Source organism: Myodes glareolus, chromosome 5 (assembly GCF_982192425.1).
Source record: "Myodes glareolus chromosome 5, mMyoGla1.1, whole genome shotgun sequence".
NCBI lineage: Eukaryota > Metazoa > Chordata > Mammalia > Rodentia > Cricetidae > Myodes > Myodes glareolus.
In genome coordinates, this window is record NC_142030.1 from 89726075 (window position 1) to 89753632 (window position 27558).

A 27558-nucleotide genomic window follows, 5' to 3' on the forward strand; every position below is an offset into this window, starting at 1 on the left:
CCCGGCGCTACCTCTCCCCTCCGATCCAGGCATTCCTGCGCGTGCCAATCACCCGCGCGCTCCCGCGCACGCCCCGCCTCGCCCCTGTTCTAACCAATAGCTCGCCCTGGCTGTCACAGCTTGGCCTCACATTGGCCAACCGCAAAAGCTTCTTCTCCGACCACACACTGGGCGCGTGACGGAAAAGGGAGCCGGGAGAATTAGAGCGGACCCTGGGAAGGAATGCTGAATTTCCCACCCTACTTCCTGGCTTTTCAGCTCGGAACACTTTTTTTTTTCTTCCCTCGGTGTTGGGAATCGAATCTCCGAGCAAGACCTGTACCATTGAACTACATCTCTAGCACCGAAACACTTTATTTTTCTTTTAAGAAAAGATTTAATTCTGCCACCCAGGTTGGGCTCGTACTCGTGGCAATCCTCCTGTCTCAGTCTCTCAAATACTGGGATTACAAACGTGCGCCATCATACACAGCCCCGAAACTCTTCATTTTTATATCCATTTTCTTAATCCCTCCTTCTCTTCCTTCTGTATGTTATTTATGGAATAACTACCATAAGTATGGCATGCAGCTGGGTTTGAGTTTTGGTTCCTGTTATTTCTCAGAAAGGGAGAAGTTGTTTCAAACAAGCCTGGCTTGACAATTTTCAGCTCCAACCCATGTTCCCATGTGACCTAGAGGGCACACCTGGGAAACAAGATAGGGTGTGTTTCTCTGCCACAAGTAAACAACATAGAATTTAGGGACTGTTCATTTTCTTACACTCCAAAGAATGCTGCACCTCTAGTACGGTTCTAGATGCTGGCAAAGGTATGGGTGCTGGGTGGATGTCGCAGGAGAGTGAAGTCGATTTTGTTCTGGTTAAAAGCATGGACTCGGGGTTCACGTACACCCCGTTTCCTTTCCTAGCCAGCTTTCTCTTTCACTCCTCCAGCTTTTGTACCGGATCCTTCAATGCACGGCCCTTCCCTCACCATCTTCCAAAAGATCCAAGCAGTTTACAACGCTCAGTTCTAGGTCTGGCTTTGGCTGCAGATAATCCCAAATTCAGTTTCAGGCTCTGCCATCTACTGTCCGGCTGTATTTCCTTTAGCAAATCCTTAATCTTAACTCACAGGATTAGCATAAGGATTATATTGAGCAATGAAGGCGGAATTCTTAGCATGGCACCTGGTACATGTCTGTTACAAGATGTGACTTCTTCCTCCTCTGGCTCTTTCTCGACTCCTTTCTCTGTGGCCCCTATACTTCTGCAGTAGTGTTGATCACCCTGTACTGAGATGACTTGTCACTTGTCTGCTTAGACTTGGAGAAGTTTGGGGGAGAAAATCTACCATTAGCTATTCTTGGTCATGGTTGTAACCTCAGGATACTTTGAGTGCTCACATAATGGGTCCTTAATAAATGTTTGCAGTCATTTCTGCACAAAACAAGGACTAGTAAGCTTCCACGCAGGAAGCTCTTTGCTGGGCTGCTTCACTAAGGTGACCATCCTAGCAAGAATTTCCTTTCCGAAGGTGAGGTAGCTCACAGAGCAGTGATGCATACATACTGTCTAATCAAGATATACTAGATGGAAGAACACCAATAGGATTTACCGAAGAAATCTGTTCTCTTGCCACTAAGGTGTGTGAACAAGTGTGTGTGTGTGTGTGTGTGTGTGTGTGTGTGAATTCTGAGGGTCTCATAAATCTTCTACCAGGAGCCTCAGAGACAGACACCCAGATCCATGCAGAAAAAGCAATGTTGCGAGACTGGAGAGATGGCTCAACAGTTAAGATCACTGACTGCTCTCCCAGACTACCTGGGTTCAATTTCCAGCACTCAACAGTTCTCAAATGTCTGTAACTCCAGTTCCATGGGATCTTTCTGTCTGCTAGCATTCTTGGGTACTGCATGCATGTGGTGTATAGACATGCATGCAGGCAAACACCCATACATACACAATAAAACCTCCCCCCCCAAAAAAACAAAATTGACCTTCCTACTGAATCCAAACCATTGTTTTCTCCCAATGAGACTAACAACGAAGCCACAGTGCTGCCTTAGTCCTATCCTGGGAGAAGTGAGGAGATTGAATCTTGAAATCTCAAGCATAGAAGACTATTTAGGACTGATGGGCCTGGGAGAGGCCAATTCTGTCCAGTCACCAAATCTGTTCAGAGCTGGTGATGTCAGGTTACTTTTTAAAGGGGCAGATGTCCCTTCCAAATGGAAAGACAATACTTTGTTTTGTATGCTGGGCACTCTGAAGGATAAATAGCGTGAAGGCAGGCCCACAGAAAGAGGGGAAGACTGACCAAATTAAAGGACCTCTGGGAAGGCTATCCATACTCTAAAAGTCCCCTCTAACTGTATTTTCTTCCCTCCGTCTCTAAAGCCTCCAGGGAGGACTTGGACTCTGGCTTTGCAGAACAGCTGCAGGAATAAGCCTTGGGTCTGGTGGCAGCTCACATTTCCACACACGGCACAACTCCTCAGAAGCTCTGTAAAACACCCAGGAGAGTCTGTGCTGGGAGCTCTTCCCTTCCACGGTCCTCAGGCACTGGCAGACAAAGAGCCCAGACACAATGACTCCTTGAGATCAGGGCCTCAGCTCCATTTATTTGAACAGCCAGAGATTCCTTGTACAAGCAGCAATCTTAAGTTGTGGGTAACCATTTCGTTCTAGCCCAGGCAGGGACTGAGAGATACACATGCAAATATATAATCAGACCCCTTTTTCTGAGGGTTAGAATTTTGGGAAGTGGTTCCATTCCTTCAGTTTCCGTAGGACTATGCCTATAAACCCACTCAACCTGGACTCGCATAAATAGTAGGTGAAGTGCTGAATATTGAGCAAATGTCCATTTCCCGTTCCTTTCATCACAGACACTAAGAAGGTGAGCCATGATGCTCTCAGGAACTAGCCAGCCTTACGACAAATGTGCACGCTCCCTTCTTCCTGGCCCTACAGAAGAGACTGCTCCTTGTGAGCTTCGTCTGGACCGTTTATCACATGGAGATTAGGGTAAGGGAGGCTTCCTGGAAGTGACTCAGCCTGACCTGCCTCTACCGTAGCTAGAGGAGTGTCGTTTCTGCAAGCATCCAGGTTCCAGGATGAGACGCGGAAGGCTGATGCTCTTAGCAAAGGCACTAGGTCTCATGGCGGTCAAGAACTGACTAGGGACCACTGCACACATGGGGTCAGGGAGGCTTCAATATGCTCAGTAGGTGAATCGCATCTTTTGGGAATAGCCTAGCTTATCCAAGTTCGGGAGGCAGGCCAGCTGTACCATTGGCGGTGGCCCACAGAGCAGCAGCAGTACGTCGTCCGAGGGAGCGGGCAGGTGCTCCTGGATCATGTCAGCCGTCACAAAGCCCTTGCTGTAGGGCCAACCTGGAGTAGAGGGAGAGGAGAGCAGATACTTCCGATCCAAGTCAGCAATAGACTGACGCTTCCAGGACAGACCACTGAGAAGACCCAGAGGGGCTCCTGAGAAGGTCTCAGTTTATAGCAGCAACTATAGCCACAACCCTGCCACCCACCCGAGAAACAGGAGCCCGAAGGAAAGGGATCAGGAGATCATTTTGTCTGTGCACACAGATTTAGGATTCTGGCCGTGCCGGGATGGTCTGTTTTACTAAAGCCAGAACTCACAGAGGGGCAGGGATGTGGCTTGATTTAGACAATGAGGGACTAGCTAGATATTCAGAAATGACAAGATACCTTCAGGAGGATGGTCCAGAGTGAACCAGAGCTTAAAGCGGTTAGGATACTGGGCCTGCAGTTCCTCTAGGTCTTCCCGCAGGATTATGTCCTTTTCAGTCTGAAATGCAAATGGGGAAGTCTTTGAAACCTTGGGCCCAAATCAGATAGGTACTTTGCTATGACAACCTTCCATCCAAGAAGGAAAGGGAATACTAAAGGCATGCTTGAGTTCTAGGAAGAGTCAAGGCTTGGCAGTACTTTTAGGTGCTAAGGATCAGGAAGTGACCTTCATTTACACATTACAAAGGGATATTTGACCAAGAAGGTCCAAGTTCCTATGCTCAGCGTGAGACACCTCCATCTTCTCTTGTTTCCCTGGGGGCCAGAGATGAAACTGGCTTAATACTAGGTCCCTGTCCTTTTCTCTTTCTTTTTTCAGTCTTTTATTTTATGAGTGTTTTGCCTGCATGTATATAAGTGCATTGCATTGGCACCCATAGCCCCTGGAGCCCAGGAGAGAGTGTCAGATCCGGTAGAGCTGGAGATAGAGAAAGTTGTAAGCTGCCATGTGGGGACTGTAAACTCAATCTGCATCCTGATCCTTCTAGTCCCCCTCTTTCTTTCTTATTGTGATGGAGACCCCTATATTCGCAGAAGGGCTTCTGGACAGAGACTAGAATAGGCACCGAGCCAGTTCCCTCTCTCAGCCCCATCTATCCACACAGCCAACTTTAGAGTGCTGGGACTGAGAAAAGCAAACCAACCTGGTTGGCAAAAAGCAGAAAGCACTGGGTTGGATCTTCAGGGACTTTCAAGATGGCCCGGATCAGCTGCAGCATTGGGGTAATTCCTGCATGAGGATAATCCCATGGTGAGATGTGTCGGCTGGAGAGACGTGTTCTCTCTGCTTTGTCCCGACTTCTACGCTAACCAACTGCCATCTCAAAGCTTGTCATTTACACTCTCCGTGCTTTCCTGCTGCATCTAATCCTCGGACCTCCACCTGCACACTCACCAGGACCTACGCTTCTGGAGCTTAACATTCACCTAAGAACACAGTGTAAACTGGGTGGTGGCGGCACACACATTTAATCCCAGCACTTGGGAAGCGGATCTCTGTGAGTCTGAGGCCAGTCTGGTCTACAGAATGAGTTCCAGGACAGCCAGGGCTACACAGATAAACTCTGTCTCGAATCCTTTTAAGGAGTCAATCCAAGATACTAGCTCTAAAACTAAGACACTTGCCCTGAAAGTCTCTTGGAGGTAGGAGTACAAGCACTATAGATTAGGCCTGAAATATATGGTAGCCCGTGTCTTTAGTTCCCAGCACTCTGTCTTGTCTCTGTGAGGACAGAGTGGGTTCTGGGCCAACTGGAGCTACATAACATAACATAACATAACATAACATCCCACCTCAGAAAAAAAAAATCATAGGTCACTACGGTCCCTTCTGTTTCACTGATAAGAGTTATGGAACACTGCTTATAGAGGGTAAGAATAAGTTCTCTGGAATCAGGCAAAGTCAGATTTGAATCCTGTCTGTGACCATTACTAACTAAACCTGTGGTAGCCAGGTAGTAGTGGTGCATATCTTTAATCCCAGCATTTCAGAGGCAGAGGCCAGCCTGGTTCACAGAAGGAGTTCCAGGACAGCCAGGGCTACACAGTAAAACCCTGACTCTAAAAACTAAAACCAACCAACCAAACAAAAACAAAAACAAAACAAAAACCCTGTGGAGAGCTGGAGAGATGGCTCAGAGGTTAAGAGCACTGGCTGCTCTTCCAGAGGTTCTGAGTTCAATTCCCAGCAATCACATGGTGGCTCACAGCCATCTGTAATGAGATCTGGTGCCCTCTTCTGGCCTGCAGGCACACATGCAGGCAGAACACTGTATACATAATGAATGAATAGATAAATTAAAAAAAAAAAACCTGTGGAAACCTAAGCTCTAGGAATCTCTATTTCCTCATTTGTAGACGAGAAAGGCTCATAGTTACCTACTTACAGACAGCAGGTATCTAAGAGTGGTACTACAGTACTCTTGCTTTTCTTTGGAGATATAGAGGCTTGAATCTAGGGCAGTGAGCATGTGAGGCAAGTGTTTTCTACCACTGTGCTCACTAAACTGTCCAGGCTTGGCTAGAACTCTGTATTTAGGGATGTAGCCTAGGCTGACTCTCAACTTTGTGAGCCTCTTGATTCAAATCCAAGTATCTAGAGCTACAGACTTGAAGCACCGGGCCTGGTCTTTTCCTCCCCTATTCTTACTTACCTGTTTCTCTCAAAGTCATTAAATCCACTCAGTTTGTGGAGAACGCTTCTGATTTATTGATCTCATTCTGTGAATTTTTGTTTGTTTGTTTCTCCTTGCTTATGATTTCAGCTACTGGGGAAGTCTAGGCAGTGATGGGGGTGTGTGAATGATGACGGTCCCTTGATTAGGCAGTGATGGGGGTGAATGATGACGGTCCCTTGATTAATAGCTTGTCCTCTATTACAAAGCCTGAGATCATATCGAAATCTGCAAAGCAAACCCAACAACGCTAAGCAAAACTGTCCCCCAAGGGATACTGACCTGTCCCTCCAGCAATCATTCCTAATTTCTTGGCCACTCGCAGTTCAGGTGGAGATTTTTTGTTGGGCTGCATGTGAAAATTCCCTGAGAAGTCAAGTGTAGTGTTAGAGTCAGTTCAAAACAAGAACTAAATAAACAAATGCAGAATTGAAAACATGCCCTAGGCTGTTTTATCAGCTGCTACGGAATCTGATCCTGGGACGTGGGCCGAGGTTTGAGTTAAGTCTGCCCTGACAATTATGTGGGAAGAACAAAGGGGCTGGGCTGTCTGCCTACTAGTCAGTTCACATAGTGGGAGCACAGAAGCCACACTCCAAAAAAACCCAGTGGTACCCCCACAGCCTGGAAGATTCAGAGCCACGTGAGGGCAAGAGAAGGGGTGTGAGGCGAAGACCCTCTGGAAAAGAACTGCTCCCTGGTGAGGCGGGCGGGCATGGGGCCAGGGTGAATTTCGTTTCCCTAGTGGTCCAGAGCCTTCACCAGGGGTACAGCACAGCACCCAGCGGTTCCCTTGGGAAGCACTAAATGCTTTCTCTTTGGTTCTTAGCCAGAGGGAAGAATCTTTGAGGGAGGGAAGGAGGAGCACAGGTGTACTTTGATAATCTCCACCACAGCTGGTGAGCAAGGTGAAACCTGCCTTTCTGTAGCAGAGGTGCTTTAGGAGACCTTATCTAGGTACACACGTGCACGCATGCACACTGTGCCGAGGGACTGAAGGGACAGGAGCGAGACAGTAGGAGGGAAAAGACAGATACTCACCTTTTCCAGCATAACTGAGCAACCCACTTGGCCCCCGGAACTCCACCACATCCCCAATCTTCAGGCTATCCAGGTACTGAGACATCTTCCCTCCTTCAGGAAATTTGGGGTGCACACCTTTCAGATAAACCTGATGAAGCAGAGAGGAAGAAAATGTGTGTATGCATGTGTGTGTGTACGCATGTAACGTGTCTGTATGCGTGCGTGCACGCGTGTGTGTACGCCTGCCACAGCAAATCCAGAGAGGTCAGAGAACAACCTCAAATGTTGGCCTGTGTCTTCCATCTTGTTTGAGACAGGATCTTATATTTCTTGTTCTTGGAAGGCTACTTGGCCCCCAAACTCTGAGTTTATGGGAATTCTCAGGTATCCACACCCTATTTCCCAGTAGAGGCATGCTGGGATTTCAGAGGCATGGGCTACTGTGTCCAGCTTTGCATGGGTGCTGGGAAATTCAAACTCAGGCTCGTGTGGCAAATGCTTTACCTAAAGACCAGGCCATCTCCCCAGCCCCGAGATTTCCTTTCTCTACGCTTACCTTGATGACAAGATCCACATAGCCTTGGTCTTCATCACTGGTGACAGGAGTGTAAGGCCTGATGACCAGGCTGCCATCAATTCGGGCCGAGAGGTAGACATGCTTGCCTGGGAACAATGGGGAGGGTTACATAAGCTGCAGTGGCTGGTGCTACGTCCCTGTCACCTTTTCAAAACACTCAGATTTGAGAGAAAAGAATAGTTTGCTTCTCGGTGTGGGTCCAAGGAACGTGCCTCAGGGAGAGTCCCTCCGCAGTCGTTCTTGCCTCCTCCCACCTGAGAAACTCCCTCAGCTACAGTCAGGACGTTAGCAGCTGGTGCGAAGTTTTTGCTGGGGTGAGAGGGAGCTTATGACAAGTCCCACAGGAAATAGGAAGGACTACTGGAGGTTAAAGATGACAAGGGCACAGATGCCAACACCCTAAAGGAGTGGCCCCTAATAAACTAATGGACTCAAAGCCAAGTGAGGAAGGAGGTACGGTGTGTACAGGGAAAATAGCAAAGTAGTGACTCGCCGTCGTCGTAGGATGCCAAGGAGAGAAGCCTACTCCCTTTTCCTTACCCACAGGCAGTCCCAGAATGTGGTGGGCGGTAGGCAGGGCAAAGCGGAACCTCCTGGTGTTGTGGCCCACAGTCTAGAGGATGAACGAGAAGATGTTTCATCAAGCAGGTCTGGTCTGCCAAGTCCCTTGGAGCAATCTAACTGCAGTGGATGCTATCCCTCAAAACAGGAGAACTTCGGTTCCCTCTCTTTCCTAACCCCCTTCTTCACAACTTACCGTCTTGTCTAGCAATCGCAGCAAGTACTTCTCATCCGGGTTCTGGAGAGTGACCTGCGGCCGGCGGGATCTTCGAACCAGATAGGCACCCACAGCCAGTCCAAACAGAGTAAGCAGCCCCACCCCCAGAGAGGCTAGCAGGACCGGGTTCTACGGGCAGAGGAGGAAGTGTGATCGCCACGTTGAAGAAGAACCAGGAGGTGGGTGGGGGACCAGGGGAGGTGATCCCGAGCTCCAGTGAGAGAGAATGCCAAAGCCGCAGGAGTGAGCGGAGTAGCGTCCCCAGCCCACAGCTGGTGCAGCGAAACCCCGGCATCCAGAGCTGGCACAGTCCAGTCCCGCGGTACCAACTGCCCAGAATCAGCTGGGGCGGGGACCCCGGGCCCAGGGCACCGAACGAGAGAGTCTTACCGGCTGGATCCCCATGACCTAGCGCCGCGTCCCGCTCCAGTGGGGCTGACAGATCCCACAATGCGCCGCGGGGCGGGTCCGGGGGCGGAGCTCTCCAGGGCGTGGTCTAGGGAGGAGGGCCCGCGTGGCTAGCCTCTTCCCTATGGACTGGATGGTCCAAGGATGCGGGCAGCTCCTAGGCAGTTTCAGCCCACTTCCTTCTAGCTTTCGGGTCTCCGCCACTTACAAGTATCCCAAAGGGAAGGGATGACAATTCCGTCTAACATGGAGCCAGGCTGATTCGCGTGATAAATATCTTCTTGTCGGTTTGAAAGCCTCATGGAAAGTGGAGTGTTGAGCCAGAGACAGGCTTAAAGTAGAACAGGAAGTCATCAGATGACAATTCTTGTTGTTGGGTTTTTTTTTTTCCCCAACAGGTTGCCTTGCCAGACAATTGTATTGACTGGCTGATGTCTGTTTCAGGAAGAGTGACCAGGCAACTTCATTTCCTAGTCCTTCAAACAAAACAACTGATTTTGCTCACAATATCAGTTCATCAGTATCAGTCAGGAGGGGCTGGAGAGGGCTTCGTAGTTAAGAGCTCACCACTCTTGTGGAGGACCCTGCCTGCGTTTCCAGCACCCATGTTGAAACAACCATCTGTCACTCTAATTCTAGAGGTTCTGGTGCCTTCCTCTGACATCCTCAGGCATTATATGCACAGTATATATACCGGGTTTGTATATACATTCAAACATACATACATAGAGGCAAACACTCATATGCAAAACAAAAATAAATAATAAATCAATATCTTTTAAAAATCAAGGGCTTCCTTTTGGTTCAAGTCAAGCTCCCCACCAAGTATGGGTCCTCAGACTACACAAGAATGACGACTTTAGCTCTCAGCGGCCCTGTGACCTTGGACAACTTACTCCATTTCTCTGTATTTCTTCATCAATAAATGAATATACTTAATGATCTTTGGGTAATTGGCTCATAGACTATTCTGAGGCCAACTGAGATGTGCTTGTTTTTAATGTAATGTTTGTCAGAGGACAAAATGCTAAATGGATAGCAGCTCATTTACTCTACTACAATACTATATTATACTATACTATATACTATACTATACTATACTATACTATACCATACTATACCATACTATACTATACCTCAGAAGACGGCCCCAAGACTCCCTTAGGGCTTGGGACTCAGCTCTATTGACAGTATAAGCATGGAACAGAAATTAGAAAGAGACGCCAGAAGCTGCTGGGACTGCACATTTACCATGATCATGCTTTCTCAGACATATTTCCCAAAGTGGCACTTGCTATTTGAGCTACAGTGATGGATGAACGAAACGGTCCATATGTGACACTAGCGACATCAGAAATGAATACCTTCGGGACATGAGGGACAATGAAGCCTTGGTTTTCAGTCAACTCTGAGTGACCCAAGAAAGGTTTTGGCTTTTTTTCTCTGGGCTGGCTGAAAACGTCACTCAGAATTTTCAGTGCAGCTAGAATGTCTGCTCTGAAACATTGTTTAAACACCGTTCAGAAACACCAACTAAAGGAAAGTGTGCCGGGGTCTGGTAAAGTGCCCACCAGTGTAGGAATTTGAAAGGGGGAGAAGATGGAGCCGTACTTTCTAATTTTTAAAAATAATTCCTCCTTTTATCTTGTGTGTGTGTGAATATTTTGCCTGTATGCATGTATTATGTATGTGTGTGTGTGCCTTGTGCCCAAATAAGTCAGGAAAACTGACTGGTATTGCAGATGATTGTGAACCACTGGGCCTCGATTCTGTGATCCTCCTGCTTCTGCCTCTTTAGCGTATCCTATTGGCATGTACCACCATAACCAGCCCTTTCTTTCTTTTTTGTTCTGGGAGACCCATGGGATTATGTTCTGGAGCTTCTGACTTGCTAATGCTCAGAGATCACCACCGCTGACCTTTTGACTGCCTGGTTCGGTTCCAGGTCCTCCTCCTTTTCCTGGGTGGGATGTGGCAGGGAGGGAGAGGTACAGAACAAGAGGAGAGCATCCTGACAGCCAAAGGGGCACACAACTAGAGTGCATTTCTGGGAACCACCGGATCAGGTGAGATGGCTTCTCCTGGGTACTGTGTGCTCTCAACCGTCATGTTGCACAGGCAGGGGAACAGGCGTTTCAGGTAAGGAGGCTGGGGCCACAAGGGGCTGATAAGACCATGCCCAGCCTCCAGGCCTTTCAGTAGTAGCAGCCTCACAGTGTCACATATTAACAGCCCTGTATGCTTCACAGGCCAGTCCACAGGTCACATATTAACCAGGCTCATTACTCTGTCGGTGGAACACCACTCCCCTTTTCTACCTCCTCTCAAGGAGCCTTAAAAAAAGAGACCTTGTTTTGTATGGAAGGGGGAACTAAAGCTTTACTTCAAGTCCACCCCCAACATCACCTTATTGGCTTAAACAAGGATTTGACTCAGCACCTCATGAACCCCTTCTCCCTGAAAAACCCAAAAACAAATAAATAACTGGAGGCTGGGCAATGGTGGCGCACGCCTTCAATCCTAGTAGTAGGGAAACAGAGGCAGGTGGATCTCTGTGAATTCGAGACCAGCCTGGTCTACATAGAAATCCATGCACCTCTGATTTTCAAGTGCTGGGATTAGAGTGTTCACCATTATACCCAACTGCTACCATATCTTTTGAGACAAGGTCAGTCACTGAACCTGGAGCTCTTTGATCGCCTGTACCCACCGTCTGGCCTGTAAACCCCAGGACCCTCTCATCTCTATTGCTTAGACCTGGGATTAGAGTTACACACTACCAACCACATCTATCTTTTCTTGTGGGCACTGGTGAAAAACACAAGTTCTCATGCCTGCACGCCAGGCTCTTCGCTCACTGGGCAATTCAATTTGCTCATCCCTTCCAGTATTATTTTGAAGCAAATCTTACTGTATTTGTTTTTTTTTCCTTCACTCTTTGGGACCCCATCACCCAGCATGAAGACTTATTCTTGCTTATGAATGCCTGGCCTTAGCTTCGCTTGTTCCTAGTCAGTTTTTCTAACTTAAATTATCCTGTTTCTCTTTTTAAAAGCCTCTGGGCTTTTTTTAACCTTTCTTTAGTCAATATATCTTTATTTATTCTATATATCTTTCTTTCCTTCTTGCTCCATGACTGGCTGTGTGGTTAGGGGGCTGCCCCCTGGCATCCTCTTCTCTTTTTCTTGCTCTTAGCTCCTCTCTTTTTTATTGTCGCTGCCTGCCAGCCCCGCCTATCCTTTCTCCTGCCTAGCTATTGGCCATTCATTTCTTTATCAGATCAATCAGGTGTTTTAGATAGGCAAAGTAACACAGCTTCACAGAGGTAAACAAATATAGCAAACATAAAAAATGAAACACATCTTTGCATCATTAAACAAATATTCCACAGCATAAACACAAATGTAACAAATCCTAAACTAATATTCAATAACACCTCATGTTTCATGTAATTTGCTCTTAAATATTTTTAGCATATACCTTGAAAAGATAAGGCCTTAAGAAGAATCATAATGCTACTGTTACAATACAATAATTACAAACTGTTATACATTGAAATAGGCTTCTGGTGTATTGTTCTATGAATTTTAGAACATGTAGAGATTTGTGTAAACGCCCCAATCAAGATATAGGATAATTTTTACCTCCAAAACTCCCTTGTGCTATTTTATTTTACAGTCTCAATTCTTTGTTTATCAAACAAAAATAGAAACCTTGTAAGGTGAAGTACATGTTAGTGAGAGCTATTCGGGCATATATGTATATAAATATATATTACATTGTATATGACTTTATTTTCTCTGTCAATTAAAAATTACAGAACAATCCATTTTGCTGCTTGCTCCTTTTCTCAAACCCTCAACCAATCTTCACTAATTTTGGTCAATCTTAAACATGTTCAACATCTAACTAAGTCTCACCACCTGCTGTTGCTTTGGCTGAAGCACCACCATCTTTTCTGTGGATCGCTGTAGCTGTATCTTACTTAGTGTCATCTCCACCTCTTTCCTCCTGCATCTACTTTAACTGTAATTAATGTATTAAATTAATTCACTTTTTTAGAGTGGATGTCACTATGTAGTCCTGGCTGTCCTGGAACTCACTATATAGACCAGGCTGGCCTTGAACTCACAGAAATCTGCCTGCTTCTTCCTGCAGTGCTCTGGCTGGCTTCCTTCTATCACTTTAGCATACTGTGACACTCCACTGAGAGAAAACCTCCACAGCTCCTCTGGAACACACTCATATATCTATCTAATGTTTCTGCTCTCTTCCATTCACAGGCCCTTGGGGGAAACAGTCTCTGTTTACTAAGTACCTTGAACAGTATGAATAATAAATTAAGAAAGGGCTCTAGGAAAAACACACACAAAAAAATGTAATCAAATGTAATCAGGGAACTGGAGAGATGGTTCAGCGGTTAAGAGCACTGGCTTCTCTTCCAGAGGTCCTGAGTTCAATTCCCAGCAACTATATGGTGGCTCACAACCATCTAAAATGAGATCTGGTGCCCTCTTCTGTCATGTAGGTGTACATGCAGGAGGAGTGCTATATATATTATAAATAAATAAATCTTTAAAAAAGAAAAAAATGTAACCACCGCTGCAGTTAAGTGAAGAAGTCATGAACGCCCTGAACACCAGGAAGATAGCTTTCCCAGAGACATGCCAGACTCTCCTGGTGATGCAGACACTATAGGCTTCATGTGGCCACAATTCCCCTTGCCCTCCAGTTCCAGGGGGAACCTAGTGAGGGATGATTCACTGAGGTTTGCTCGGATACTGTTCACATGGAGGGTCTGCACCATGGCTGAGACGTGCTAACCTAGGGAAAGGTCTGATTTTGTACGGAGAAGGACCACTGTCAAACTCGACGCATGGGGAGACATTACCCTTATTATTCTGCTTAGGGGACAAACACATCTTCTCCAGGGAGGAAGGAGAAGTCTCAGAGCTTTCACATCACAGGAGAGGCAGCCTCTAAATCTCTGCACAGGGAGTCACTGTCTTTATAAACAAACTTGCCCTGTGCCCTGGAGGAAGACATTAACTTCTAGGGCTGTTTTTAGCCTGTGTTAAAAAAAAAGGGGGGGGGGGACTGGGGATGGCTCAGTGGTTAAGAGTGTGACTTGCTCTTGTAGAGGATCCAAGTTGAAGATCTGGTTCCTAGCACCCTTGTCAGCTGACTCATTAATGCCTATAACACAGCGCCAGGGGGATCTGATGCCTCTGGCCTCTTCAGGGCATGCGCTCGTGTGAACTTACTGACACCAATACACAGACACATACGTACAGACACATGATTAAAAAGGACTTTTTAAAATCTAAATAAAAAGCTGGGGTAGGATGGTGGTAGTGCACACTTTTAATTCCTGCACTAGGAGGTAGAGGCTGGAGGATCTCTGTGAGTTCAAAGTCAGCCTGGTACAGAGAGTTCCAGAACAACCAGAGCTATACAGAGAATCCCTGTCTTGAACCTCCCTCTCTCCACCCACAAAATCTAAATTAAAAAAAAAAGTAAAATTTAAAAAACCCCAGAGGGTGTGAAAGATGGATGCCCTTCCAGAGTACCTGAGTTAATTCCTAGTGGCTCATAATCACCTGTGACTTCAGTTCCAGGGGATGGATGCCTTTTTCTGGCCCTGTGGGCACTGTGCCTGCATGTAGTTCACAGACATACATGTAGACAAAAGTAATAATCCAGTAAGGTGGTACATGACTTTAATATTATCACTGGAGGGCTGTTATGGGAGACAGAGGCAGGTGGATCTCTGTGAGCTCAAGGTCAGTTGAGTTTCCATAGCCTTCCTGGGGTACACAGTCAGACACGTCTCAAAAAAAAAAAGTAATGTAAGTGTGTTGTTTATTATTTAATTTTGAGACAGGAACTATGTAACACTGGCTAGCCTGGAACTCTGCAACTCACGATGTAGACCAGACCAGCTTTGAGCTTACACAGATCCTTGTGCCTCTGCCTCCGAAGTGCTTGAAGTATAAGGTGTGTGCTACCAAGCGTGACTGAATTATGTTCTTTTTTAAAGATGTGCACATGGTCTCTCATGACATTCTGTTTTTGTTTGTGCATTTGTTTTGAAAAGGAGAAAAACAGAGAATATGCAAGTGTTTGTGCATGTGCGTGCGTGTGTGTGTGTGTGTGTGTGTGTGTGTGTGTGGCAAAGGACAACTTGCAGGAATTAGTTCTCTTCTCTCACCGTGAGGGTTCCAGGAATTGAACTCAGGTCAACAGGCTTGGTAGCAAGCTTTACCCACCCTGCTGGCCCAACATCTCCTTCTTTCCTTCCTTCCTTCCTCCTCTCTCCCTCCCTCCCTCCCTCCTTCCTTCCTTTCTTCCTTCTTTCCTTCCTCTTCCTCTCCCTCTCCCTCTCCCTCTTCCTCTTCCTCTTCTTCTTTTTCTTTTCATGGACTACACAGGGTTTCTCTGAGTAATCCTGGCTGTTCTGGGACTCACACTGTAGACCAGGGTAGCCTCGAACTCAGAAATCAATCTGCCTCTGTCTCCTGAGTGCTGGGATTAAAGGCGTGTGCCACCGAATTTGGCCCAACATTCTTTTTCTACTGCAAAGGAGAATAAGTATTGCAGTGAAAAGCAATTGGCTGCATGGAGTCATCATTTCTCTAGCTTTTGGAAAAGTGTGAAAACCAGTAGACAAAGTGGTGGGAAGATCGCCAAGACTGCCAGAGGGCATGGAGGGCACCAGGGAAGCAGCCTTCGGACAGCAGGACTGACACACACATGAACTCAGAGGCTCTGGCAGCACGCACAGGACCTGCACAGGTCTAAGACAGACCGGGCCCTTGCGCTGAGAGGGGAAGTGGGTAGGCATTTCCTTCCCTAGCCCAGAAGCCGTCTCCATTTGACAACTACTCAAAAAGGAAAAAAATTAGTTCTCTTCAATGCAGTCTCACTGGATATACAAACCACACCAAATGGAGGCCCCATGCCCAGCACAGATGGCCAACATAAGACAAACTTAAGGGCACTTTTGGAGATGTTTTGTTTCATAATGGCTTTGTTTGATCTTTTTGTTTCTTTGGTTAGTTTTTTTTTTTTTTTTGAGACGGGTTTTTCTGTGTTTCTCTGGCTGTCCTGGAACTCGCTCTGTAGACTAGGCTGGCCTTGAACTCACAGATCTGTTGCAAGCTTTCTTGGACCAGTTGGACCAGCAGCCCACAGAGACTTATTATTAATTATGAAAACTTGGCCTTTAGTTTAGGCTTATCCCCAACTAGTTCTTATAACTTAATTAGCTTGTTTATATTAATCTACATTCTGCCACGTGGCTTTTTCTTTTCCTCAGTGCAGCACTTGCTCCCCATCTTGCTGGTGTCTCTCTGTCCCTCTCTCCCTGGAAATCCTGACTATTCTTGCCTGTCATTCAGATCTTCATTAAACCAATTAGATGTATCTTGGCAAAGATACATCTTCACAGCATATAAATATTCTGCAACAGAGATTTGCCCACCTCTGCTTCCCTAGTGTTGGGATTAAAGGCTTGTGCCACTACTACCCTGCTGTTTGGTCATTGTTCACCATACTTGTGTTTTGCTTCTAGATTATGGTCTCTGCTTTTGTGTTTTTATGGGTTTTGTGTGTGTATCTGCATGTCCATGTGTTTCTTGCACTTTTCCTTTTTGTCTGTTTTATTCTGGTTGTTTGTTTCTTTGGCTCCTTGTTTTCTAACGAGAGAGAGGAAGAAGGCATGGAGTTGGACTGCTGGGGTTTCATAGAGAAGTGGAAAGATCTAGAAGGAGATGAGGGGAAGAAAACCATGATCAGAATATTCTGTATGAAAAAATACTTTAAATGGAAAAGTAGACAATGTAAAAACACTCTCATTTGTATTTTTATTGAAATCCATCTTTTCTCCATTAGAGAATCAACATCTATGTTATCTTTCCCCCCTTCTTTGTTTGTTTGCTTGTTTGTTCCTTCCTTCCTTCCTTTCTTTTTTTGAAATAGTCTCTCTATGTAACTCTGGTTATCTTGAAACTAGCTCTGTAGATCAGGCTGACCTTGAACTCACAGAGATCTTCCTGCCTCTGTCTCTCCATGCTGGGATTAAAGGCCTGTGCCACAACATCTAGCTCCCCCCCCCTTTTTTTAAAGAGAGGGTTTCATGTAATAGCCCTTGCTAGTATTGAGGTAACTGAGAATTTTTGAGCCTCCACACCCTAATTGCTGTGATTCTAGGTATGGGCCATGACATCTGACTTCCCAGTAGAGCTTGTGTGTGTGTGTGTGTGTGTGTGTGTGTGTGTGTGTGTGTACGTGCGCAGGAGGCCAGAGAGTGACCTGCTGTGATGTTCTTGAGGAGCTGACATCAAACACTAATTCAGAAAATGCCCCACAGGTTTGCCCACGGCCCAGCATTATAGAAGCACTTTCTCTCAGATGTGTCTAGGTTTGTGTCAAGTTTATAAGAACCAACCAGCATAGGATCCCACTTTAGAGAATAAATTGCATTATCACTGTATTCACGAGGAGGAGAAATTCTTGGTCAATTGATGCATTTATTTCTCTCTTTCTAGAGCCAGTACTTGCAGAAATCTCACAGTAGTCTCTAAGTCTCCTCTTCCTCGACCTCTGTCCAGACCCTGATCTGTAGGATCTTGATGGTGAAGTCATGAGATGCTGTCACCAGAAGTTTTATACAGCTAATCTCCTTCACAGCATCTTCCTCATAAAATACCATCTGGTCCAACTGCCCTCTCACCACAGGTCCTACCAAGGTATAGTGAGCGCAGTGTTTGGGGTAGTCCATGAGGCTATAGCCCAGCAGTATCTGTCCCTGTTGTAAGTAGTTCAACTTACTATGAGCAGAGCCTGTCAGTACTGCTACCCGGATGACTTTTTGTGGCTTATCCAGAACCACCAGCAAGTAGTTGCCTTCCAGAGGGTTCACGACCCATAAGCAGTCATCGTTGAGAATGTAGGCATATTGTGGGCTGGCATTCCAAAGCCAGAGCATGTCTGTGAAGACAGTAGCGGCAGGGTTGTCTGGTTCCCCCAAGTCCTTGTCCTGCTCCTCAGGAAAGCACGTGTCTTCAAACTCAGAGTAACTGCCCATGTGGTAGAAGATGGAGGAACTGAAGCGAATTGGAACATTTTGAGACAAGAGAAGACTGAATTCAGAGAGAAGCAAGTGAGTGGAAATGTCCTTGGGGAAGAGGAGCAGGAAGGAGGTCAGGCGGGGGAGGTCTCTGGTGTGGAAGACCTTCCCAGAGATCTTCATGCCTGAGAAGTCCAGGATCACCCAAGGGAGCTCTTTCCAGGCCGACACTGCCCAGTAGATGTTAGACACAAACCTGGGGGCACACCTCACGTTATCTCCTAGCAACAGGAAGTAGTCAGAGAGGTTGCTGGCAAAATTCATGAGGAGGACAGAACTTGTTTTCTGCCTAGCAAAAAGTTCTCCACAGGGTGAGGTGTGATTTCTGCTCTTTGCTAGGGAGTCACCAAGAAGACCGTGGATCACCGCCAGGCTCCCGGATTCAATGTGTGGCATGAAGAGACCTGAAATGTTGGCAACTGTTTGGTTGAGCCATGTGGGGTCAGTGTCTGTCAGGAGGACCAATACCAGCATGTATTTCAGGTCCTGTTCCGAGGAAGCTTGGAAAACAGACTTCAGGGTGTCCAAGAGGTAACTCCCATGGGTTCGCTGCACTGAGGAGATCCCCACCGTCAGCTGCCCTGAGAAACACAGGGATACCCTCAGTACTTCAGCAAGGTAGGTGGTTTCCAGGACTTTCTTCCCAACCCCTCACCTAAGCCAAGCTCACATCTTCTTCTCCCGGGAGTATAGGTCTGTGGGAGGTGAATACCTGCTCAACGCTATAAAGTCTCACTTGCTTGTTCAATACTTTGAAAGGCTCTTGGGAGAAGCTTCACAGAGGATAAGGCTTTCTTTGGTATGAAACTATGTAGCTATTGCCATGTAAGCAAATGATCTTGGCCTGACCTTGACCTTCAGAGTTATCTCAACTACTATGGTTTACCCAGTCCTGGACTAGAGCATCCTCAGGCCCCTTTGAATCCGCATAGCTGGCCAGTCTAGTTCACTGGGCTGTGCAGTTCAGTGGACCATAAGTTCACACTCCCTTCTTTTTTGACTACCCACTTCCTCCACCAACGTCCCAAGTTCCCCTGGTTCCTCTTCCATCCATAGTCCCTTTCCTGGAAGCCTGGCATGAATAAATGTCACCACAGGCTCCCTCACAGAGAGGTCCTACTGGGCATTCAAGGAGGATCGGGGGGAGGCAAATGAACCTAAGTGGAAACCTGTCCTAGCCTGTCCTCACTCAGAGTACTTGCTTCCCACTAACTGCTAGCTCGGTCCTTCAGACCCCACTCTCCTTTTCTGGATGAAAGACTTTGCCTGGCCGTCTCCAAGTCTAATGGCTCTTCCCACAGACTCACGCTTTCCCTGGGGAGAGGTTCCAGCCAGAAGTGTGTAGTTGGCATGCTGGAGTACTTGGGAATTTTCCTGCATCTTGGCGAAGTATTTCAGATGTCTCTTGGCTTCAGAGCTGATCTGTTCCTGAGCGATCTGCTGTATTATTTTTTTCTTTTCATTCTGAATACAAGATGGTATATTATCAGTCCCAAGGGCGAGTCTTAGGATCCTCTGGAGACAACTGGCACACGGCCTCTCCCAGGATCCATTACAGCTTTCTGCCATCCCCACCTAGTCATGAGCCCCCCACAGAACTTTTCAACCACAGCCATGTGGCCTTGGAATCCTATAGAATGAGAACCTGCCCGCCAAGCCACTGCCCATGTGTCATTGTGGGCAAACATGGTCTAATTGGTCTAACTTGGCTCAGGCCTCTGCTGGGTTCTGAAAGACAGAGCCTGGCCGTCTTTAACGTCCACCCCACGCTGCCCCAGCCTGAAAGCCCTTTACTTGCTTAGTCTCACCTCACACAGCTCTGCTGCCCAAAACCTTAGCTGCCATGTGTGTGCACTGAGGCCTACACTGCGGGACATCACTTCCCATTTCTCATAGGAGAAAGGGGAAGACTAGCATCTGCCGTGGCGGGTCTGTTGCCACCTCCTCCTCCATGGGTGCTGGTCAGTACCTCCACCTTCTACGGTGGCTGTGCTTCACCTTATGTCTGGAATGCCTGATCTTCTTCCTGCCCTCCCCCAACCCTATTTGTCTCGAGTCCAATTCCAAGGCAACCTCCTCTCTGGCACTGTCTGGATGCCTCAGATGCTCCCCTTTAGCGTGCCCATGATGAGCCTAGAGGCTTTAACTCTCTCCTGTGAAGGGAGAAGCTTCTAGACTTGGTACTCACCAGTGATGTGTTGGACACCACACGAGCTGCTTTATTCTCCCGACTGAAGAACCCCAGCATGACTAAGGATGCCAGGACTCCGATGCATCTCCACAGGCAACCTTGCATGGTGCGGAGAGGCTGCGGGAGGAAGGTGAACAGAGTAGATCCCGAGGGCCTCCTATTCAGAGAACAGGGATGCCCTGCCGCCTGGCAAGTCATGTCCTGAGCCCACCCTTCCTGGACTGAGCTTTCCCAATGCCTGCTTATTGTCTTAACCTTTTTCGTCCAAATTTTCTCTTGCCCCTGCTTTTAGTCATTTCAAGAAAATCAACAAACAAAGGCTTCATTCTGTGGAGCTCCTGCCTTCTCTATGCTCCTAGGTGAACTGCAGAGGGCATGTTGCCAGGAAGGGGAAGTGGAGGCTGCAGAGATGGCTCCATAGCTAAGGGCGCTTACTATTAAGCCTGATGATCTGAGTTCTACCCTGGGATCTACATGATGGAAAGAGAGGACCGACTCCTGGAAATTGTCCTCTGACCTCCACATGGATGCTATCATGTGAATATGCCTACATATGTGTACATACACTTAAATCAAGTAAATACTTGGCTTCCTGACACTATCCTACCGTGTGAACTCTGTTCCCATAACTTTGTTTACTCCCTTGGGAGGAATGCCCTGCGCAAGGTGTTTCCTCTCTCCTGCTCAGCAGTGCAGCTTAGTGTGTTCTAGGCGTTGTGTACGCAGCCCCATTTCACCATGAGACCGTCTGTATCCTAAGCACATCTGCCGACGGTGATGAGAACCACTTAGTATGTTTATCGCTGTTTCTCTGTGAGCTTGCCGGGATAAAAGTTTCACAGAATCCTGGTAAAGGCACTAGCCTAGAGTCCTCTGGTTTATTCAGTTTCAAATTCTACTTCAATTCCTTGGCAATGGTCACTGGCAGGTTGTGATAGTAATACACTTTTTTTTTAAAAAAAAAATGTATATAGGTGGTTTCACCTGTAAGTATGTCTGTGTACCATATGTGTATTTGGTGCATGCAGGGGCCAGAAGAGGGTGTTGAATCCCCTGGAACTGGAGTTACAGATGGATGTGAGTGACTGTGTGGGTGCTGGGAACCTGCGTTCTTTGGAAAAACAGCCAAAGCTGTTCATAGCTCATGACCACTGAGTCTAGCCCCCATAATAATTTTCTAAATGGATGGGGTGGTGGTGGCGCACACCATTAATCCCAGAACTTGGGAGGCAGAGGCAGGTGGATCTCTGAGTTCAAGCCTAGCCTGGTCTAACAGTGTGAGTTCCAGGACAGCCAGAGCTACACAGAGAAATCCTGTCTCGGAAGAAAACAAAAACAAAACAAAATTTAAATGAAGAGGAAATTTAGGGTTAAGTGTTAATTATATTCCCGCCCAAGTATCAAATTCAAACCAACATCTTCCAGTAGGGATTAGTGACAAATACATTAGATCTCATCTCTCAATTCCATACTTACTTTTGGACCTGATCCTTTCCAGGATTATGTCAAGCAGACAGACAAGGTTTTGCGTGAAGTCAGTAGGACTTGGTGTATCTACTCCATAGTGGACTGCAGGGATCCATACAAACCTGGAAGAAACCAGAAATTCCCACCCAGGACCACATCTCCGCCAAGTTTGGGCGCGATAACCATTGAAGTCTTTCTGCCAGCAGGAAATGCTGCTTGAGGGTTAGCTGGATCAGGATTTTCTCCGAAACCAAGAAGAAAAATAAAGCTCAGCTTCCCTGAGGTCGCTGGAGCTAGTCACCCCTGCCAGGAAACCCCACCTGACAACCATTGTTCAGCCTGAATGGGTGCTGTGTGTCAATCTGGCCTTACATCAGGTGCCATCAGGTGAGGTAGGGACATAGTTTTAAAACCAGCTTTTCAGTCTTGCAACTTGAAATTGGAATGTTACTTGCTAGTTTGAGTCAACAAGTGTAGATTCTGAGTTATTCCTTTCTTATCAGAGGGCCCCATGGGCCGGTCAGTATCACTCATGTTCTCAATTGCTGGCTGTGCTAGCTGGTGGATTACCACACAACTGTTCCCAAATATCTAGCTCTCCTTTGGACTTAGAAGCGTCCTTTGGACTTAGAAGCGTTCAGTGGCCCTCTGAAGTTTCCTTTTATTTCTTCTTATCTGTTCTTTTTCACTGTTGGGACTGACCCCCCACCCCCGTGAAGGTCTGAATGAGATTAACCCTCGCAGGTTCATGTTTGAATACTTGGTCCCCAGTTGGTGGAACTCTTTGGGAAGGAAAAAGGTGTGGCCTTGATGGAGGAGGTGGGTCACTGGAGGTGGGCTTTGAGGTTTCAAAAGCCTGGTGCCACTCTCCTTGTCTCTCTACCTCGTGGTTATGTCTCAAGATGTGAGAGCTGAGTCCCAGCTCTAGTCCCATGCCTGGATACCTACTGATGTGCTCCCCACCATGATGGGCATGGACTCTGACCCTCTGAAATGCTAAGCCCCAAATAACCCCTTTCTTGTATAAGGTGCTTTGGTCATCGTGTCTTATGACAGCAATAGAAAAGTAACAAAGGTGTTCCTCCTTCTCCCCCTTCTTTTTTTTGTCCCCATTGTCCTTCTGTCTACAGGAAAGTATGAGGATCAGGTATGTCCTCATTGCTATAGCTGGTACCTGGGCTACCACTTGATTCCCATTTTAAGTTCCTTTTTCTATAACCTCAGCAGGTTTTGGTATCATGTCTGGTGATATGATCCAAGCCTATATCCCAAAGAGTCTGAATCTTTGCCAGTGACCCCTTTGAACTGGGTTTGCTGCATGTATCTGCACCTTCACAGAGTGTAAAAATATCCCACAACATTGAACTTCAATACTTTGATAGGTGGACCTAGGTGGTGGTAGTGCACACCTTTAATCCAAGCACTTGGGAGGCAGAGACAGGTTGAGCTCTGTGAGTTCAAGGCCAGCCTGGTCTACAAATTGAGTTCTAGGACAGTCAAAACTACACAAAGAAACCCTGCCTTAAAAAACAAAACAAAATAAAAAACCCCAAAATATGTGAGTGGAAACATCAGGTAGGAAGGTTACAGCAAAGCAGGGCCGTCTCAGCCCTAGTCTCAAGTGCTTTCTGACAGCGTTCTAGCGTTTTGATTGGTGGAAGCCAGGAGTCTCTTTATATGCCTAGGGATTACCTAAGTCACAAAGATCTTAGGGCGCATTCAGAGGGGCCTAGTAAACGGCTCCCAGAGGCTTCCAGGCACCACTGCAATGGCCACGCTACAATCCTGTGCTCCAACAGCCAAGCTGCGTTTGCAGATCAGAGGACAAGCCTGTGGATTCCAGGGAGAGAACCCGTGCCATAGGGTTGGCAGCAAGGGCGTGTACTCACTAAGGCATCTTGCTGGCCGTACACAGACTGTTTTCTTTTAAAGAATTGTTTGCCTTTACTTTATGTGTGTGTGCATCATGAGTGTGCCTGGTACCTGTGGAGACTAGACAAAGGGTGTTGAATCCTCCGGAACTGAAGCTGCAGGTGGTTGTGGACCACTTGATGTGGGTGCTAGAAACAAAATCAGGGTCTTTGTAATAAAAGAGTAGAAAATGCTCTTAACCACTGAGTCATCTTTCCAGCCCACATATTGTTCAATACATTAAACAGAATGTATTTCTGTGGTAGAACAATATATGGAGAAACAGCTGTTGGAAGCGTCTTGGACTTCACATGGTGGGCTACATCATCCAGAGCTGAGCATCTTCGGTTATCTGGGGGGAAAATGTAAACCAAAGGCCAGGCGGCACACACCTTCAATTCCAGCACTTGGGAAGCTGAGGCAGGATGTATCTGTGAGCTGGCTATCAGTCAGGACTCATAGGAGACCATTTCAAAAACAAACATAAGCAAATGCTAGCATTATCACATCAATTTTACTTTTGGTATGTGCCCAAGAGAACTGAAGCATAGGCTCACCCCAAATTTTCCCATGAATGTTCCAGAAGCATTGTGCAAAATAGCTCAATGCCCAGCCCGCTATGGTAATGCAGATCTGTAATCCCTATATTTGGGAAGTGGAGGCAGGAGGATCAGGAGTTCAAGACCACACTAAGGTACATAGTAAATTTGAGGTTAGCCTGGGCTATGTGAGACTAGTCTCAGAAAACTACTGATAACAAAATAGTCCAAAATAGAAACAATTCAAATATCTACCAACTGATAAATTTATAAACAAATATGATATTCATCCAATGATGTGTCGCACGATGTATTTGCTGTTACCACATACCTGACATGAAGAACTTAAAGGAAGTAAAATTGGGGGGCTGTGCAATCAGAGAGTCTGGTTGCGGCAGTCATCCCTGTCACTCTGGGCCTATGAGGAGGCAGAGCCTCATGCTGTGCGTGAGTGTGATAGTGGGTACACACAGCACAGCTGACAGCAAGCAGAGAGAGGGACTACAGGAAGCGGCCAGAGCAAAGCCGGATCCCCAGGACAATCTCGCAGTGACCTAATTCCACCAGGGAGGTCCCTCTTATTTTTCACCACTTCCTAGCAATAACATATTTATTAATCCAACAAGTGGCTATGCTACTGTCTAGACCAGTCAGATCCTCAGGATTCAGTCACCTCCCCCTCAAAGCCCATTCTCTGACAACTAAACCTTGAATACATGAACCTGTAGGGACATTTCATATTCCAAATCAAAACATTCTGCATTTGTCCCCGAAATGCTCATGGCTATCTTAAAATGGAATAAAAAAAACTTTAGTTTATCTCCAAGAGTCTCTGAAGTCTTAAACAGTTCCAACATTATTCAAAATTGTAAGTACAACATTTCTTTGTATCACAAAGCAGCTAGACACTGTGGGATACATGCTTTTAACCCAGCTCTTGAGAGGTAGAGGCAGGCGGATCTCTGAGTTTGAGTTCAGGCTGGTTGACAGAGTGAGTTTCAGGACAGCTGGGGCTACACAGAGAAACCTTGTCTCAACAAACCAAAAAACAAACAAACAAATAAAAAACAAAACAAAACAAAAACAAGAAATAAGTTATATAACTCCAGTGGTACAGAGGAAATAGTCCTATTCTAAAGGGGCATTGAAGAAAGGAAGACTGGGACCAAAGCAAGGAAACCCATCAGAACAAGCATGAGATCCCGTAGGTCTTGCTGTGTTCACAGCCTGGTGACCGGGGACTCTCTTCAGCTTATGTCCCACATACCTGGCATTTCCAACATCCTGGAGATACCATTGAAGCTTACACTTTACCGTCTTAGCTTCAAAAATCTCCCTTTTAGGGGCTGGAGAGATGATGACTCAGTGGTTATGAGCACTAGTTGCTCTTCCAGAGGATCCAGTTCAATTCCCAGGACCTTAATGGTGGCTTACAACCATCTGTAATTCCAGTTTCAGGAGATCTAATGCCCCTTCTGGTTTTCTCAGGTACTGCATTCACATAGTAAACATACATATAGGCAAAATACTTGTACCTATGAAAGTAAACAAATCTTAAAAAGAAAGAAAAAAAAATCCTTTTCGCAGCTCCCTGCAGAAATCCTGACCATGCTACACATGAGCTGATCTCCCAGGCTTTGAACTCTTGGTGCAAGCCTCCATGATCTGTAACTCTTGTATTCTGTTTGTCTGCAAACTCAGTGTGGTGAATGACACCAGGGTTTGCTGCCAGATCAAGTGCACACCTCTAATCCTAGCACTCAGGAGGTAGAGGCAAGCTGGTCTCTGTGAGTTCTAGGCCAACCATGTCTAGATAGCAAGTTCCAGCACAGTCAGGGATATGTAGAGGGATACTCTGTCTAAAAAGCAAGCAAACAAATTTAAAAAAAGAAAGAAAGAAAGAAAGAAAACTTATATTTTCAGATTTTTTTTTTTTTAGTGGATGAAGTTCCAATATTATGTGACTTTATTCTTGGGGAGATGTGAAGAAATGTCTGTTCCCCTCAATGGCAGACCAAAATAAGGATACCACCAAAGGCTATGAGCATGACTCTATCGGTTTTTATTGGGGTTGGGGCTAATTGTAGGAGCAGGGATGACTTGAAAGCAGCGGCAGCACTGAAAGACCACCGCAGCAGGGGTGACATCCCAGGACAGCTGGAAACCACAAAAGCTCATTGCACAATTTACCAGCACCTTGACAGCCCAGAGAGCTCTTTCAGCAGCTCCGTTTATCTGCGCCTTTTCCACGCAGCTGGGCTGGTCACGGTCTTCCTGGCTGCCTGGCTGATGTCTCTCAGCAGTCTCTCAGTCCTTACTGTTTATAAAGCCTTGGGAAGGGAAGGACCTAGAACATTTGATCAGTTTCAGGGACATCCAAAGAGTTCTGAGTTGTTAATTTCTTGGGGTTTAAGTCCCTCCCTTTAGAACTTCTTGAGTCTTACTGGGCTGCTTTCCAAGATGAATCAATCTTTAATTCAGAGGAAATTGCTATACCACAAATAAATTTTAGATTTAAATATTCATAGACAGACACACATGGAATACAGAGTAGAATAGGTGTAAAATAAAGACAATAATAATGTCTACTTAGCTGTCTGTGGTGGTGCTCACTTTTAATTTCAGCACAAGAGAGGCAGCGGCAAGCAGATCTCTGAGTTCTGTAATTGGTATGCTTAGTTTTGCAGTCAGATTTCACGAAGGCCTAACGCTTCGATCCTCTAATGAGGCTCTACTGCCCCCATGTGGTGCAGACTGCCCAAACACCTCTGTAAGGGGATAAACGGTATATTTTAGACTTCTAGGGCTTGAGGTTCTTAGTGCTCTTGTAGAGTGAAAGTAGCCACAGATGATTCATTGAGGAAAGTGTGGTTACAGCTGCAGCGGAGTTCTGGTCTGTCTGTCAGCTTCTGCACATTCGTAGGTGTGGTTTTAAGAAGAGTGGAAAGACAGCAGGGGAAGTAGACTCAGCAAAGTCTTAGAATTAGGGTCACCCTGAGCAGTCACAGGGAAAGCCACGGACAGGGATGTGTGCTGATTACATTAGAGGTCAAGTGAAAGGAACACTGTGGATCCAATAAAGATCTATGGCTCCTTGAGAGAAACTCCTTGGGATGAAGGTTCAATGACTTGGGAGAATACAAGATGACCCACATGAGAACTAGAGAAGTAACCAGCAGTTCTGACACTGTCTCTCTGAGTTAATTACAAAGGGAGAAAGTAAACATAGATCAAACAGATGTGTTCCAATAAAACTTTATGCAGTTAGGGGTCAGATTTTCCTTGTTTTGCTGACCTGGAGATGAGATTTTAAATGAAAGGAATGAGGCTGTGGGACAATGCTCTTGTACCCTGTAAAGATTTGTCACTGGTTAATAAAACACTGATTAATAAAACACGGATTGGCCAGTAGCTAGGCAGGAAGTATAAGCAGAGCAACCAGATTAGGAGAATTCTGGGAGAGGAAAGGCAGAGATGCAGTCACCAGCAAGACACAGAGGAAGCAAGATGAGAATGCCTTATTGAGAAAAGGTCCTAAGCCACATGGCTA

General features: G+C 46.4%; 2 protein-coding genes across 3 annotated transcripts; both read right to left on the reverse strand.

The window, feature by feature from the left end:
• Positions 1-2574: 2574 nt before the first annotated feature.
• Cyb5r1 (cytochrome b5 reductase 1) lies at positions 2575-8907 on the reverse strand. The gene is made up of 9 exons (XM_048430807.3): positions 8753-8907; positions 8342-8491; positions 8125-8197; positions 7564-7670; positions 7026-7155; positions 6267-6350; positions 4455-4540; positions 3709-3808; positions 2575-3378 (listed from the first exon to the last, which is right to left on the reverse strand). Exons 1-9 carry the CDS (start codon positions 8765-8767, stop codon positions 3206-3208), a joined length of 918 nt encoding a protein of 305 aa, XP_048286764.2. The 5' UTR covers positions 8768-8907; the 3' UTR covers positions 2575-3205.
• Positions 8908-17281: 8374 nt separating this feature from the next.
• On the reverse strand, positions 17282-21849 carry LOC125398314 (alpha-1,3-mannosyl-glycoprotein 4-beta-N-acetylglucosaminyltransferase-like protein MGAT4E). Of its 2 annotated transcripts, XM_048431111.3 has the most exons (4): positions 21568-21849; positions 20089-20208; positions 19208-19364; positions 17282-18481 (listed from the first exon to the last, which is right to left on the reverse strand). In XM_048431111.3, exons 2-4 carry the CDS (start codon positions 20194-20196, stop codon positions 17352-17354), a joined length of 1395 nt encoding a protein of 464 aa, XP_048287068.3. In that variant the 5' UTR covers positions 20197-20208; positions 21568-21849; the 3' UTR covers positions 17282-17351. The 2 variants fall into 2 exon arrangements, with proteins under 2 accessions (XP_048287068.3, XP_048287069.3); XM_048431112.3 differs by lacking the exons at positions 20089-20208; positions 21568-21849 and having other exon boundaries at positions 17282-18476; positions 19208-19320.
• Positions 21850-27558: the final 5709 nt, after the last annotated feature.

Coding starts and splice junctions, on each gene's coding strand:
- Cyb5r1 (XM_048430807.3), bottom strand. Junction 4,541..6,266: donor AATGATTGCTGGAGGGACAG/GTCAGTATCCCT, acceptor ATCCTCATGCAG/GAATTACCCCAATGCTGCAG. Junction 3,809..4,454: donor TTCTGCTTTTTGCCAACCAG/GTTGGTTTGCTT, acceptor TTTGCATTTCAG/ACTGAAAAGGACATAATCCT.
- LOC125398314 (XM_048431111.3), bottom strand. CDS start 20,196: ATGCAAGGTTGCCTGTGGAGATGCATCGGAGTCCTGGCATCCTTAGTC. Junction 19,365..20,088: donor TGGTGTCCAACACATCACTG/GTGAGTACCAAG, acceptor TCTTGTATTCAG/AATGAAAAGAAAAAAATAAT. Junction 18,482..19,207: donor AACCTCTCCCCAGGGAAAGC/GTGAGTCTGTGG, acceptor TGTGTTTCTCAG/GGCAGCTGACGGTGGGGATC.